The sequence below is a fragment of the Myotis daubentonii genome, chromosome 13, assembly GCF_963259705.1.
Source record: "Myotis daubentonii chromosome 13, mMyoDau2.1, whole genome shotgun sequence".
NCBI lineage: Eukaryota > Metazoa > Chordata > Mammalia > Chiroptera > Vespertilionidae > Myotis > Myotis daubentonii.
This window is the reverse complement of record NC_081852.1, coordinates 59,285,496-59,299,946: the sequence shown is the minus strand read 5'-3', so window position 1 is coordinate 59,299,946 and position 14,451 is coordinate 59,285,496. Positions and strand designations below refer to the sequence as shown.

The 14,451-nt window shown below is 49.8% G+C and overlaps 1 protein-coding gene across 3 annotated transcripts in view; it reads left to right on the top strand.

Moving 5' to 3' along the window:
* INPP5A (inositol polyphosphate-5-phosphatase A) overlaps nucleotides 1-14,451 on the top strand; it is a 144,074-nt gene that overhangs the window by 44,120 nt on the left and 85,503 nt on the right. For all 3 annotated transcript variants that reach the window (XM_059661660.1, XM_059661658.1, XM_059661659.1), the window contains exon 3: nucleotides 12,530-12,630. In XM_059661660.1, coding sequence (XP_059517643.1) covers nucleotides 12,530-12,630 — 101 coding nt within the window. The remainder of the gene's footprint in view (nucleotides 1-12,529; nucleotides 12,631-14,451) is intronic.

Sequence of the window (14,451 nt, the reverse complement as noted above, 5' to 3'; positions counted from 1 at the left end):
TGAAATCAATTAAAAACAAACAAACAAAAACTGGCTCATAATTATTGACACTCTTCATTCCTGTGGTCCAGGGGCATTTATATTATCATCAGTTTCTAGAACTCACAGAATTATAAAACATCCCAGAGGTAAGTCAAGGTAGAGACACCCCAATAGGTGAGCTGAACAGGACCCTGACATTTTTTTGCCCATTTAAAGTCACAATTTTTTCTGGAAATTTAAAAAATACTCTGATGAGCAAACCTGCTTCCATCAATGTGGAGGAACTGGTAACCTACTACCGCCTTAAAGAAATTTAAACCAGAAAACGTCTGAAACAGTGGTTTTCAATCAGACATCAGGCGGGACAGGGCAGTACCTGAGAGAGGGGACAGGCTCAACAGCTTAGAGCCAGGAGAGGATTTCCAGGCGGGTATCTAGCCAGATAAAGTCACAGTTTTATTATTTACATCCTGCCCACAATTTCCAGGCACGCGAAGAAGCAGGAAGACAGGACCCTGAGCGGGAGCGTCCGCCCTGGGTGTGGCTGAGGGCTGTGTCTGTGTGACCTGGGAGAACTGCTCCTGGCTTCACTGGGTCCTTGCTCTGGTTGTTTTCACTGATTGCTGCTTCTTGTTTTTTCCTTGTTTTCCGATTGCTTTGGATTGAATTTGCTCTCCTATGTCTGATTTCTTAAGGTAGAATACAAAATTGGCCAATTTCAGAAACTTGGCATGGGCATCATCACTAAAGACCCTGCAGCATTAAAAAGGTAATAAGGAAATATCATGAACAACATATGTCAATAAATTTGAAAACTATTGTGAAAGGAACAGATTTTTGGAGAAACAAAGTACCAAAGCTTAGCCAAGAAGCAATAAATGCCCTATCGATTCGGTTGAAATGTTGCCCAACTTTCCTACAGAAAACTTTTAGGACCAGATGGTTTTCCTGGCAAATTCTGTTGAGCATTTAAGGGGGAAACAGCAATTACACAGAAACTCGTAAAGATTGAAGCACAGTGATGCTCCCTAAGCCACGCTGTGGCACGGCCACTACCTGATGGCAGAGGTAGACAGAGACGCCACATCATAAAACCAGTCCTCCACTAAACAAAGGCAAAAATCCATAAAACTAACAGATCAGATGTATAAAAGTATGTCTGTTATATATCAACAAATATGTGATACACACACAAGCAGATAAACAACAGTGTATTAAAAGTTATTACAGCATCACCAAGGAATGTCAGCCTGGATTAACATTCACAAATTAGTCAATGGAATTCACATGCCAGCAATTGAAGAAGAAAACACATCATCTCAATAGATGCAGGGAACGCTTTTGACAGGATTCAGAACCATTTCTGATGAAAACTCACACTTTCTGATTTCAAGACTTACTGTAAATAAATTGTAATCAAGACAGTGAACTTTTGGCAGAAGGACAGAGATGTGGGTCATGGAGCAGAAACGAACCTACACATACAGCCCAGTACCTGATGGAGGAGATGGTGATTCATTAGAGAAAGGTCAGTCTTTTCAACCATCCATGCTGGGACAATTGGACATCCGTATATAAAAAAAGTTTTTTCTGTACGTTGCACCATTCACAAACATTAAATTCTTAAAGAAGAATGTTAAACTTAAAATTATACAAGTTCTAGGAAAAACTTACTGGTAAGACAGACATCGTTGCAACTTTACATTAAGCAAGGATTTCTTCACTATGACACCAAAAGCACAATTTACAGAAGCAAAATATTGATGATAAGTTAGAACTTATAATTAGGAACTTCTGCTCTCTGTATGACACTGTTAAAGAATGAAAAGATATGTCACAGATGGGGGTGGAAATATGTGTAAATCACATGCGACGAATGACTGGAAAAGAGAAAGAACTCTCTAAAGCCAATGAGAAAGCAAAGCCCCAGTTTACAAATGAGTAAAAGATTTGAACAGGCATCTCACCAAAGAAAATGCACAATAATAAATAAGCACATGGAAAGATGCTCAACATCTCTCGTCTTTAGGGAAATGTGAGTGAAAACCACAGTGAGATATCAATACAAATTCATTATTAGAATGGTTGAAATTAACAAAACGAAATAGGAAAACCCTGAGAATATGTGGGAGAGGAACCCTCACACCCTGCCCGTGGAAATGCAGAATGGTGCCTCACTCCTGAAGTTACAAGTACCCCGCAAGTGACCCTGAATCCCACCCCATTGTTTACCCAGTTGACATGCAAATGTCTCTTTACTCAGGGACCTTAAACAAATGTTTGCAGCTGCTTTGTGAGCCCCTGTGAGAGAAGCCAGACTCAGGCCTGCATGCCTTCCGTGTCCATTTATCCAGCATGAGGGACAGCCAGACTGGGGACAGGAGGGACCTGGTGCTGCAGGAGCACAGGTCTTGGGAGGAGGGGAGAAGCAAGGCACCAGGTGTTTGTGGCATGATGTCACTGCTCTGTATTCTGGTGAGGCCCCCAGTCTTCCCTGTGGCTCTTTTGCCTTCTGTCTGGGCTGTGGCTTGTGGGGCTCAGGGCCCTGCTCTCTCCTAGCTCCCCCACTGCGCAGCCACGGTGAGTCCCATCTCCAGGTGCTCCTGACTCCTCAGGTTTTGATTTCAGGCCGGAGCCTTTCTGTTCTTTCCAGACGTACCTGTCCAGCTCCCAGGCTCTTTAGATTGAGTGTCTCCACCCTGTGCCCCCACAGCACAGCTGGCTTCCTCCAGCTCATCCGGGTCCCACTGGACTCTCTCTCTGTCTCCCCCATCTCCCATTCCACCTGTCAGCGCCTTGTACTCCCTGGCTGGCTGCACTGGCTTCCTCCAGCCTCTGCCTCCTTCCTGCCTCCTCTCCACCTGGCAGCCCCAACAGGGCCAGGTCCTCACAGGCCCTTTAAGGTCCTGTGTGAGCTCACAGCCCTGCTCCGATGGTCTGGACTTAGAATGATTTGGGGAAATAGCTTATGCTGTAATGTTCATTGTCATGTTGAAGACAGCTATATTGAGTTCATGCGCATAGAAATGCTAGAATCGCTGCTGGATTCTAGGTCAGCTGTGGGCAAACTACGTCCCGCGGGCCGGATCCAGCCCGTTTGAAATGAATAAAACTAAAAAAAAAAGAGACCATACCCTTTTATGTAATGACTAGGGGCCCGGTGCACGAAATTCGTGCACTGGGTGGGGGTGGGGGGTGTCCCTCAGCCTAGCCTGCCCCCTCTCATATACTGGGAGCCCTTAGGCGTTGAACCCCATCACCCTCCAATCGCAGGATCGGCCCCTTGCCCAGGCCTGACGCCTCTGGCCTAGGCGTCCGGCCCGGGCAGCAGGGACCTGCAGAGGCAGCGGGGGGTGCCGCGATCGCACGGGCTCCGCCCCTGCAGGAAGCCTCTGGCTGAGGTGTCCAGCCCGGGCAGCGGGGACCCACAGCTGCAGCGGCCCCGCGATCGTGGGCTTCGCTTTAGGCCCAGGCAAGGGACCCCTAGCTCCCGGGACTGCCAGCTTCGACCGTGCCCAGCTCCCATCGCTGGCTCCACCCCTACTTCCTGCTATCACTGGCCAGGGCGGAAAAGGCACCTGATTCTCCGATCATGGCTGGGGGGCAGGGCAAAGGTGGCCCTGGGGCCGCCTTTGCCCTGCCCCCCAGCTCTTAGCTCCCCCCTGGGTTTCCAATCACTGTCAGTGGCAGGGGGCTTCTTCCTGCTTTCCCTTTCGCCTCCCTGCATTGTGCCTACATATGCAAATTAACCGCCATCTTGTTGGCAGTTAACTGCCAATCTTAGTTGGCAGTTAATTTGCATATAGCCCTGATTAGCCAATGAAAAGGGTATCGTCATACGCCAATTACCATTTTTCTCTTTTATTAGTATAGATGTTTACTTTGAATTTATATTAGTTCACACAAACACGCCATCCATGCTTTTGTTCCGGCCCTCCGGTCCAGTTTAAGAACCCATTGTGGCCCTTGAGTCAAAAAGTTTGCCCACCCCTGTTCTAGGTGATCTGTGGGCTCATGTTTCCCCTCCTGTTCCTTCCATGTGGTTCCTGCTGCTGTGCAGGGCATCGCTGCCAGCTGCACTGGCCTTCTTCCCCCATCAGAGCAGCGGTGGTGTGGCCATGCTCAGCACCCCATTTTACAGAGGAGAACACTGAGGTTTGAAGAGGCCATGGGAGGCTCCCAGGCCCCACAGCGAAGTAGTCGCAGTCACAAGATGGAGCCCGTGATTCCAAAGGCCATACCAGTGGCTAAGCAGGGGACATGGATCCGGCGACAGGTCTCACTGGGGGTGCCTGTCAGGAGGTTCTGCAGAGACTGGACTGTGTGTCCATCGATGGAGGAGAGGGTAGTAGAGTCGGGTCAGCAGTGCTGGCAGGGGTGAGGTGTGCCTCCCCCGCCAGGCAGGGTGGAGGAAGAAGGCAGCAGAGATGGGGAGGTGGCTCTTTCAGTGACAGAGAGCAGGCCACCTGCTGCAGGGGAGCAGAGAGGGCAGATCTGACCCTTGAGCAAAGAGGAGGATCTCAGTTGGACCAGTAGGCAGGGTGGGACCTCAGGACCTGAGGGAAGAGGAGTGACAGCTCCTCTGGGAGCTCTTCGGGGCTCACTTGGGATTCTCAATGGGGGTGACGAGGAGACAGAGCATCCGGCGACATCTGGGAGGGTGCAGCTGGGACTATCCTGGCGGCCAGGGCAGGCCCTTTGGAAGATTAGGGCTGGCGGGAGGGGTCTTGATAAGGAAGAAACAGTCATTGGTGGCTGGGAGGGTAGCTGAGGGTCAGGGGCTGTGGGATGCCACTGCGATGGAGCAGAGAGGGCAGGTTTATCTGGCCCCTGAGTGGTCACAGTCCCCTATGAACTTGATATGGTCCAGCAGCCATAGGGCTTAATGGAAGTCTGCTAGGCAGGCTGGCTTCAGGGAGAAGGTTCCCAGGGGTGGCTCTGTGGCATCTTGCACTGTGACCTTGAGGCTGTGGTCACCACTGGCCCCTGCAGTCAGTACAAAGACAGGCGAGTGCCTGAGGCGTGGCAGGAGCCTATGTGCTTCTGCTTGCTCCTTCAGAGGGAAAGTGCTTTCTGGTTAAGACTCATCAGTTCACGTAGAGCTTTGATGTCCCGGGGCTACAGGTTTGGTGGTGTCCCTACGTCCACATCTCTGTCTCTGAAAATGCAGCCTCTTGTCCAGCTGTCCAGATCAGTGTAAATAAATGGTGGCTCTCCTGTCCAGGGCCTGCTGCTCAGCCTTCGCAGTCAGCCCTCCAGCCCACCCAGTGCCTACCAAGAAAACCCTAGTTCTGCTTCAGAGTGGACGGTGGTTCGCACATCCTGAGCACGTGGGCAGGGAGACACCTTCACTGATGGGCGGCCATGAGGCCTGAGGGGGAGGTCACACAAATGTGTGGCTTCCCGTGTGCACGAAGCAAGGAGGCGTGCCTGCTGTCCACACTGCTGGCAGCCACTGCCCCCATCGGTGGACTCCAGGAGGGTGTCCGATCAGGGCCGCATGGAGCTGCACCCACACAGCACAGCCCTGGAAAGAGGAGTGGGCAGCCTGGGGATCCATCCCAGGCGAGGGTGAGCAGACGAGCTCAGGGCAGGGTGTTTGCAGAGCACAGCTGGTAAGTGGCAGCCCTCTTTTCCTCTCAAGAAATTCTTTGTCCTTTTTCTACTCCTTATCTTGGGTATCAGGATCCCACTGGGCTGTGTGGAGGATGTAATTCCTTTTTAGGTCACTCAGATACTCCTCTTTGGAGAAAGCCTAACAAGGCCTGGCCGTTTCTATTTTTAACGCTGACTCCTGGCCAGCGAGGGGCCGTGACGGACTGCCGTGTGCTGCCTGGGAACCCAGAGCTGCCCCAGCTCGCCACCTGCATAGCGTCAGGAACGGGGAGCTGCTTTCTGTTTGGCTGGTTGCTGTGTTGTTGTTTTTAATTCTCTCTGCTCTTTCCTGCCAAAATTTGTAATTTGCTCTTTTCCAAAATAGTTTTCTTTAGCTTTCCTATGAAAGAACCCACGTATTTTTATCAGTTGCCTATTTCCCCCCTAAAGTTAGAAGCAGCTCCTTTTTTTGTAGAATTTTGGTCAAGCAAATGTGCAGCTTTGGGCAGTGACTCATGTGGGGTCCCAGGTGAAGGCAGGCCAGCCTCACTGTCAGGCAGGATGTGAGCTGCAGCTGGGATGGGCGGAGGCCCGTGTTGAATTCTTGCTTTACTGAGATGCATTTCCCAGCCTAGACAAGATCCCTGCCCTGCACTGTCCTCAAGATGTCGGTGCCGTCGGCCTTGCAGGGATCTTGTCCAGGACCATCCAGGTTCCAGAGCCCCTTCCCAGCCTGGGGAAGGCCAGCAGCTCTGTCCCACAGCCCATCTCCCAGCATTCAGGGTGGCGTGGACTCATACCACCAGGCAGGGACCCCCACTGTGTCCAGTCTGTGTGCAGTGACCATCCATGAGCATAGGCTCCTAGGAAGTGGACACTCAGAGAGCCCTGGGCACGGGCACGGGGTCCCTCCAGGAAGTGACATAGCAGCATCCAAGCGGCATGCTTCTGGGACTGCCCTGCCCTGCAGAGTGACCTGGGCCAGCTTGAGGGAGCTGGCAGATGCCAGGAATGGGAGCAATGTGCTCACTAGAGCAGTATTAAAGATCTAATTCTATAAGCCTCCAACTGAGTAAATCATATTAAAACCAAAGGTAGCGAGTGCCTGGTACTCATCACTTCCTAATGGCTTTCTATGTGTTACTGTTGGGATCCTGGTTATTTATGTTGTGTCTTAGCAGGGAGCTATAGCAATGTGTGCCCCGAACTCTGTGTTCTGTGACGTCACATCAGGAGCTGGACATGGGCCTCGTGGGGGTGTTTGCACAGTGAAATGGGTTTTGCCCCAGTGAGCTGGCTGTCTGACACTTACCAGCAAGCCATGCCTGCACAGCAGGTTGAGCAGGTGCTGTCTTGCTGACCATTGAGGACACATCTGTCCCGAGGGCCGTGATTCCTGGGATGTTTAGAAACCAGCCTTGGCTTTCTTTTTCAAGCTGCAACACAAGTCCCACCTGTTACTGGGGTTCTGTTGGTGAGTGCCCGATGGAGGGCATGGTCCAGGCTGACAGCCCCGGGAGCCCAGCCCCTGCTCCCATCTGCCTTCCTTCCCGAGTCAGCGAGAGTTATGGTGCTATCACAGAGGCTTACATTTGCCCCATGGAGTACCCCACAGCATCACTCACTTGCAGAGAAAATATTTTTACTGTTAGCAAAAATTTCCCACAGCATGTCACAAAAATGATCATCTCCCGATGAGTGATTTTGAATTTCTCATCTTATGCAGTAATTAAATGTCTTTGAAATGAAATCTCTAAGTTGTGTTTCTCAGGCTGCCCTTTGAGTGATGTGGTTACAGATGCCCAAGCGCTGGAGGTCTTACCATCTGATCGGGGCACCTGCCCTCCCGAGAGTTGGCTGGCAGAGTAGTTTTCCAGCTGCTTCCAGAGAGGGGCGTAAGAAGAGACCTTAGTATCTCTTTCCTGCTTGCCTTCCATTAAGGAGCCAGGGAAGATCAAAGATTAATAGGAAATCACATTTCCCATGCTCATAGGGCAGTGTCGAGCAGCGTCCAGCCCAGAATGACCTCCAATGGGCCAGACGGTGCTGCCCTGGGTGGCAGGACGGTGAGGAATCCTTTGGGTTTCTGGTTTGGATCTCACTGAGTTCAATGAGTGTGGTCAGCAAACTTTTTATCATGGCGAATTTCAAACTTACAGAGAAAGGACAGTACAGTGAACTCCATTCAACAGTTTCCAACTCACGGCCAGTTTATTTCAATTGTGCCTCCACCCACGCCTCCCGCCCCATAACCACTTAAAGCAGCAACTGGTCTGTGTCATTTACTAATGAGTACTCCAGTATGTCTCTCTAAAAGATTTTTTAAAACAACCCTCATAGCCCCACCAGTGTGGCTCAATAGTTGAACGCCGACCTATGAACCAGGAGGTCATGGTTCGATTACCTGTCAGGGTTGTAGGCTCAATCCCCAGTGGGGGGCATGCAGGTGGCAGCCAATCAATGATTATCTCTCATCATTGATGTTTCTATCTCTTTCTCCCTCTCCTTTCCTCTGTGAAATCAATAACAATATATTTTAAAAAAAACCAATCCTCACAGTGTCATTATTACATCTAAGGTTAATACATCATATCATTAAATATCCAGTCAGCATTCAGACCTTACCAGTTGTTTCATAATTATTTGTAGTTGTATATTGAAACGAAACAGTATTTTGGTAGAAATTAACTTTTTCACAATGCTATGGAGATATAAACTGATGTACAGTAGACTTCACATATTTAAAGTGTGAAGTTTGATGGGTTTTGTGGTACGTCTACACCTGGGAAGCCATCGTGATCCAGAGAATGAGCGTGTCCATCGCCCTCACAGGTTCCTAGTACCCTGTCACTGCCTCCTTCCAGCCTCACACTGGGCAGCCACTAGCTTGCTTTCTGTCACTCACTGTCCGTCAGTTTGCCTTGTCTAGAGTTCTATGTAAGTGGAATCCAACAGCGCACTCTTCGTGATCTGGTCGCCTTCCCTCAGCTTGATTTTGCTTCCGTGTGGTCAGAAAACAGAGCCCCTCTGGTTCCATCTTTCAAAGCCCATTGGAGCTTGTTTATGGCCCAGTACAGGCCTTTCTCAGAGAGAGGCCTTGGAAGAGCATGTGGTCTGTAGTTGTTGTCTGGGTTTTAGATCAAGGTGTTGACGGTGTCTTCTGTGTCTTGACTGACTGTGTGCGCGTACACATACCACTGTGTGCCTGTGCATGTGTGTGCATGTTTCTGTTTTCAGCCACATGCATATGTATGGTTGTGCCATCTTCTTGATGAACTGTCATGGTCACTACGAATGTTCTCTTTGTCTGGCAGTCCTTCGTCTCACTAACGTGGCCACACCAGCCTTCCTCGCCTCCCGTGCATGCTGCCTGCCTCTTTCCTACCTGTGACTGGTCTGTCCGTGTCTCTGCTGGAGGTCTGCCTCTGACAGGCAGCAGTGCCTCAGTGCTCTGCTCTGCGTGCCGTCACTCCCCGCCTGAGACTGCAGTGTTTAGCCATCTTGTCTGGCCTAGCAGAGCTTTCTCTGATGGTGGGAATGTTCCGTTTCTGTGCTGTCCAGCACCGTAGCCACTGGCGACGTGTGGCTATTTACCACTTGAAATGCGACTAGTGCTGAATTTTAAACATCTTTAATTTTAATTAGTTTAAGCAGCCCCCTAGGACCCGAGGCTGCCTTTCTGCACAGTGCAGTCTAGACCACTGACATTGGAATCTGTGTCTACCATGTCGTTGCTGCTCTCTGTTCATACCCTCTGCTTTTGTTCCTTTGTTTCTCCATTCCCCTTTCCTTGTGGATTATTCAGTTTCTTTGCATTCCATTTTAATTTTTTATTGGCTTTTAAAACATTTTAAGTGGTTGATCTAGATTTATGATCTTTGGGTCTAAATGTTTGAGTTGACATTATACTGCTTCATGTAAATGTAGAAATCTTGAAATCAAATGGCACGTGTATGATGTTGGTGTACATTGAAAACCCCAGTAGACAGTATTATGGGTCAGCAAACTACCCCTCACTCCCAGCCAAACCACGCCTGCTGCCAGGTTTGGAATTAAGTTCTATTGGTGCGTGGCTATGCCCACTCCTGTAGCATCCTGTGGCTGCTCATGTCCACACTGGTAGAGTGGATCTGTTCCCACAAAGACATTGTGGCCACAAATCCTAAAACATTGATCCAACTCATGGAAAGTGTTTGTCCAGCCCTGCTCACAGATTCCTCATAAAGGGCTGACGGAGATGACATTTCCTAGGTTTTTGTATATTGAAAACTGTTTTTCTATGACTTTGGTATTTGAAGGATACTTGGCAGAATAGGTAATCCTTGGCTTATGCTTTATTTCATTGAGATTAAAAAAAAAAAGTTCTTCCATTGCCGCCTTGATTTATGTTGGTTTTGATAAGTCTGGTGCCAATCTGTTTTTTATTTTATTTTAATGTTAACTGATCTTTGTCCCTGGAGACCTTGAGGATTGTATCCTTATCTTTGAAATCTCGTGTTCTGACTGGGATTCGGCTTGAAGCTGATTGTTTTGGGTTAATTTTCTCAGGTGCCCAGTGAGCCCTTTCATTGTGTAAGTTCAGTTTTTTTCTATTTGGAAAGTTTTCTTGGATTATTATTTTAAATATTAGTTTGGTCCCCTTTTGGTCTCTCTCCGGGGACTTTGATGATGGGAATGTTCTTCTTTGCTCACCTTCGTTTTCATGTCTTTCTCTCCCATTTTCTCGTTGTCATCTTTACTCTCTTGGTTGGTCTTTCTGGTTTCAGTGCCATTGTGAATTTCCCTCTAGTCGATTCTCTCCTGGGCACCTTTTCTCTGTGATGATTTTGTCTTTTTCTTTTGTTTCTTCCCTTGGGTTAATCAGCACTCTTTCTATCCCAACCAACACCCCCTTCCAATTTCTATTTTAGTTTTGAGTTTCTGATTTTGGTTTTCCATTTTCTCAAATGCTTGTTTGAATGCATGTAATTCAGTTTGCAGTATAGGCTTGTAATTCCACTCTGCTTCGTGATTCTTTTTCTGGGTGGAGCCCTTCTCTTGGTTTATGTGTGTCAATTTTTTCTTATTTTTGCAGCAGCTTTGTAGGGACTTGTTGAACTTCTCTCCCTTCAGCTTACGGCTACTAGGATGTTTTTATGGGATTCCTGGTTTAACAGCACCCTCTTCTGTCCGTCCAGCTCGTCCAGGTACGCTGGGAGACCTCGAGTATGTCTGCCTTGCGGTGACGTGACGGTCCTCCTCTGGCTTGCGGTCCATTTCCCCCTTTCCGTCTCTTCTCCTCTGTGCCCAGTTGCCCACGGCTGCCTCTCCCCCTTTCGTCTCTTTCCTTCCCTAGATCCGCGTCTTGCACAGGGCCTACGCCCTGCATTCTCTTCGCTGTGGATATGTGATGAGCCGAGGCTTTTCCGAGTTTTCAGACCCCAGGCTTTCTGGCCACCCCTCCAAGTCAGCCTCTGGGCCTCCCCCATGTCTGGGTGCCAATGTTGCAAGTCTGTGATGCCACGTAAGGTGCTCTTACTACCATGGAAACGCCTGCAGGGTCTTTGTGATCTCCTGTTGGTTGGTAGCTGCGGTGTGGCTCTTCTCGGTCTAGCCGGGGTGACCAGTCCCGTCCCATCACAGAACCACTCTGGCCTGCTGGCCCTGACTGTGCATCTGTTTCCGTCCCGCTGCTCTCCATCCTTCAGTGTTTCTTTCTTTTCTTTCTCTGGGTTTATTTGCTGCTGTCTGCCTGGCGGCAGCTCTGGGTGGGGTGGCAGGCCAACGGGCTGTGGGCTCTGGAGAGAGTGGGACTTCCCTGCTGGGTGTGGCAGGTGGGCGTGATTTCTCTGAGTGTTGCTGGGCAAGCTGCCTCACCTCCCTCTGCCTCCTGGTGTCCCTGAAGCTGGTCCTTGCTGTGAAATCCCTGTGGCCCCTTACCGGCCCCTCCTGACTCCCAAGTAGCCCTCCCTCCCTGCACCCTGCGGGCTGGGCGAAGCCCTTTGGTGGCTGTTGTGGCAAAGCTACCTCATCACCCTAACAGCGGCCCCCTGGTGACACTCCACCCCTGGCGCTCCAGGGCAGGGCTGGCGAGTGCCTTGTCTCCTCTGTGAGCAGGTGCTGGTCAACACCTACTCACATGACCTGTGAGTCACTCAGCTGCTGAGTGAGCCCTCAAGGGGGGTCACCCTGAGATGCCCACCATGTCCGCACGGGTCACCCAATCTCCCAGTGTGGTCAGTTAGCTGCAGGGGGTCAGAGGCAGTTTTGTGTTATGACCCAGTGGTTGTCAGAGCCCCATTGCAGATGTGGGGCCATTTGTCCCGCCAGCCCCCTTCCTCACAGACGTGATGGTGCCCGTGCAGCTCTGTGCAACCCCTGGTGGTGTATAGAAGAGGGGGTCTGTCCAGCCAGCGCTGGCAGAGCCACATACAAACACCGAGGACTCTAGTGGAGAAATATTGGTGACTTTCTTATGAATGGTGCCATCCAGACGGGAAGCCAATGCTCAAAGCCCAAACTCTCTGATGGCGTGTAGGTTACAATGGTATAGGGCAAAGTCGCAAGACTCGGGGGTTAGGGGTTGGAGTCGTGCTGGGAGCTGATTGGTTGGAGGGGGTGATGAATCATCTCTTCAGGTCTTGAGGGCAGCTTGCGGTCACTGCCCCAGTGACCCTCTGTCCCATCTCGTGGGAAAGTAGCCAGGGAATGTTTCACCTTAGGGCTCAGGAGCTGACACATAACTCAGGTCCAGATGTTACCATTAGCCTGCAGAGGTCCAGACTGTGTGACCAGTACTCAGGTCCAGGCTTCTGTCTTCTGCCTCGGGCATTGCTGATTATCGGAGGAAAGACTGGGTCTCTGAGGGGTGTGTATATAGAGAGAGATGATTTCTAGAGCCAGGATCTAAAACTAAATTTAAAGTCATAGGGACCCTTGGTTTCAACGGCCCTGTCCTATGCTTCCTTCCCAGGTCGTCCACACGCACAAGCCGCACTTCATGGCCCTGCACTGCCAGGAGTTCGGGGGGAAGAACTACGAAGCCTCCATGTCACACGTGGACAAGTTCGTCAAGTAAGTCTGGGCGCATGCCATGGCCCTGCTTCCTCCCAGGGCAGGGTGTTGGGGTGCTTTCTATGGAAACGTGGGTGTAGCCTCACCGTGGTGAAGCCCCATGGGTGAGCCAGTTTTCCAAAGAGAAAAGGTGTGGCCCAAGTGCGTGACAGCATGCCTCCTGGCAGGGGGGAGCCACAGGGTGACAGGTTGTTTCCTGGGAGAGAGGAGCCACAGGGTGACAGCGTGCCTCCTGGGAGGAGTTCAGAGGGTGACTGTGATGCCTTGGGTTCTGAGACTTTAGCCCTGGGCTCCAGGCAGGGGTCCCATCCATGTGTGCCAGAGGTTACACCTTGTGTGGTCTGCTGCTGCTGAGGATGGATAGACAGATGGACAGACAGGACTGGTCTTCACCTAGCAGCTCACAGCTACAGTTGTCACAGTAAGACGAGGACAGAGCCCGTCGCCTGCGGGAGGACGGAGCCAGAGGCTGCTATGCGCGTGCATGTGTGTGCGCGCACACACACACACACACACACACACACACACACACACGCACCCTGTGTAGCTTTGTAAATTGTGCTGCTATGAACAGAGGGGCCACATAGAAGAAGGTGCAAGAAGTATGGCCTACCAAAAAAAAAAGAGTGATACTTTGCACCACGTTCAAATTTAAAACTGTATCAAAAGGCACTCTAAAAATAAAGCTCTAGCCACTTTAGGGGAAAGATATTTGCAACACACTTTCCTGACAGAAATTAGTATTAAATATATAAGGAACCTCTGTGTGTCAATAAGAAAAACCACCCCTTGGGAAAGCGAGGCATTTCACAGAAAATGACATTTCACAGAGGTGAGAAAGTGCAGGTGAGCAGCAGGTGCAGCGTGTCCAGGAGCTCCAGTGACCGGTCACAATGGAACCTTTTGTCCCTGGTGGCCTGTGCTGTGGGCAGAGAGGTTTTATACAGAGTCCACACTGGCATGATTTTGCTTTAAATAGTTAACATCGCTTATGTCCGCCTGCCGTTTGCAGCACTCTGTGGAGATCAGGTTTCTACCTGGTACCATATTCCTTCAGCCTGGGGACTTCTCTGTCCCATTTAGCACAAATCCCCCATGAATTCTCTCAGCTTTTGTTTTCTGAGAAAGTCTTTGTCTTCATGTTTGAATGACATTTTTGTTGTAGACAGAATCCCAGCCTCTCCGTGTTTCTTTCAGTCCTTTAAGGCTGTCGTCCCCTTGTCCCGGCCTTGCGCTGGCCTGAGAGACCTGAGCCTCATCCTCTTCAGCTTCTCTGTATGTGATGTGTCTTTTCCCTACTTCAGGGTCCTGTTTTTTAGCTGGTTCACAGCAACTTATGTCACACTTTAGTCTGATTTTCTCTGCGGCTTTCAGGCTTGGAGTTCTTGTAGCTTTTTCAAGCTGTAGATTTATAATTTTTTTTAGTTTAATTAATTTAAATTCTTTATTCTTTAAAATATTATGAGTCTCCTTTTTCCCCCATTGACCTCTCCCCAGCCGCTCACACCCCCCAGCACATGCCCTCACCTGCCTACTGTCTGTGTCCATTGGTTATGCCTATATGCACGCATACAAGTCCTTTGGTTGATCTCTTCCCCCCTCTTCCCCCCACTTCCCTCATAGGTTGGACAGTCTGTTCGATGCTTCTATGTCTTTGGTTCTATTTTTGTTCATCAGTTTATGTTGTTCATTATATTCCACAAATGAGTGAGATCATGTGATATTTATCTTTCTCTGACTCGCTTATTTCACTTAGCATAATACTCTCTGGTTCCATCCATGCTGTTGCAAATGGTAAGAATTCCTTCCTTTTTACTGCAG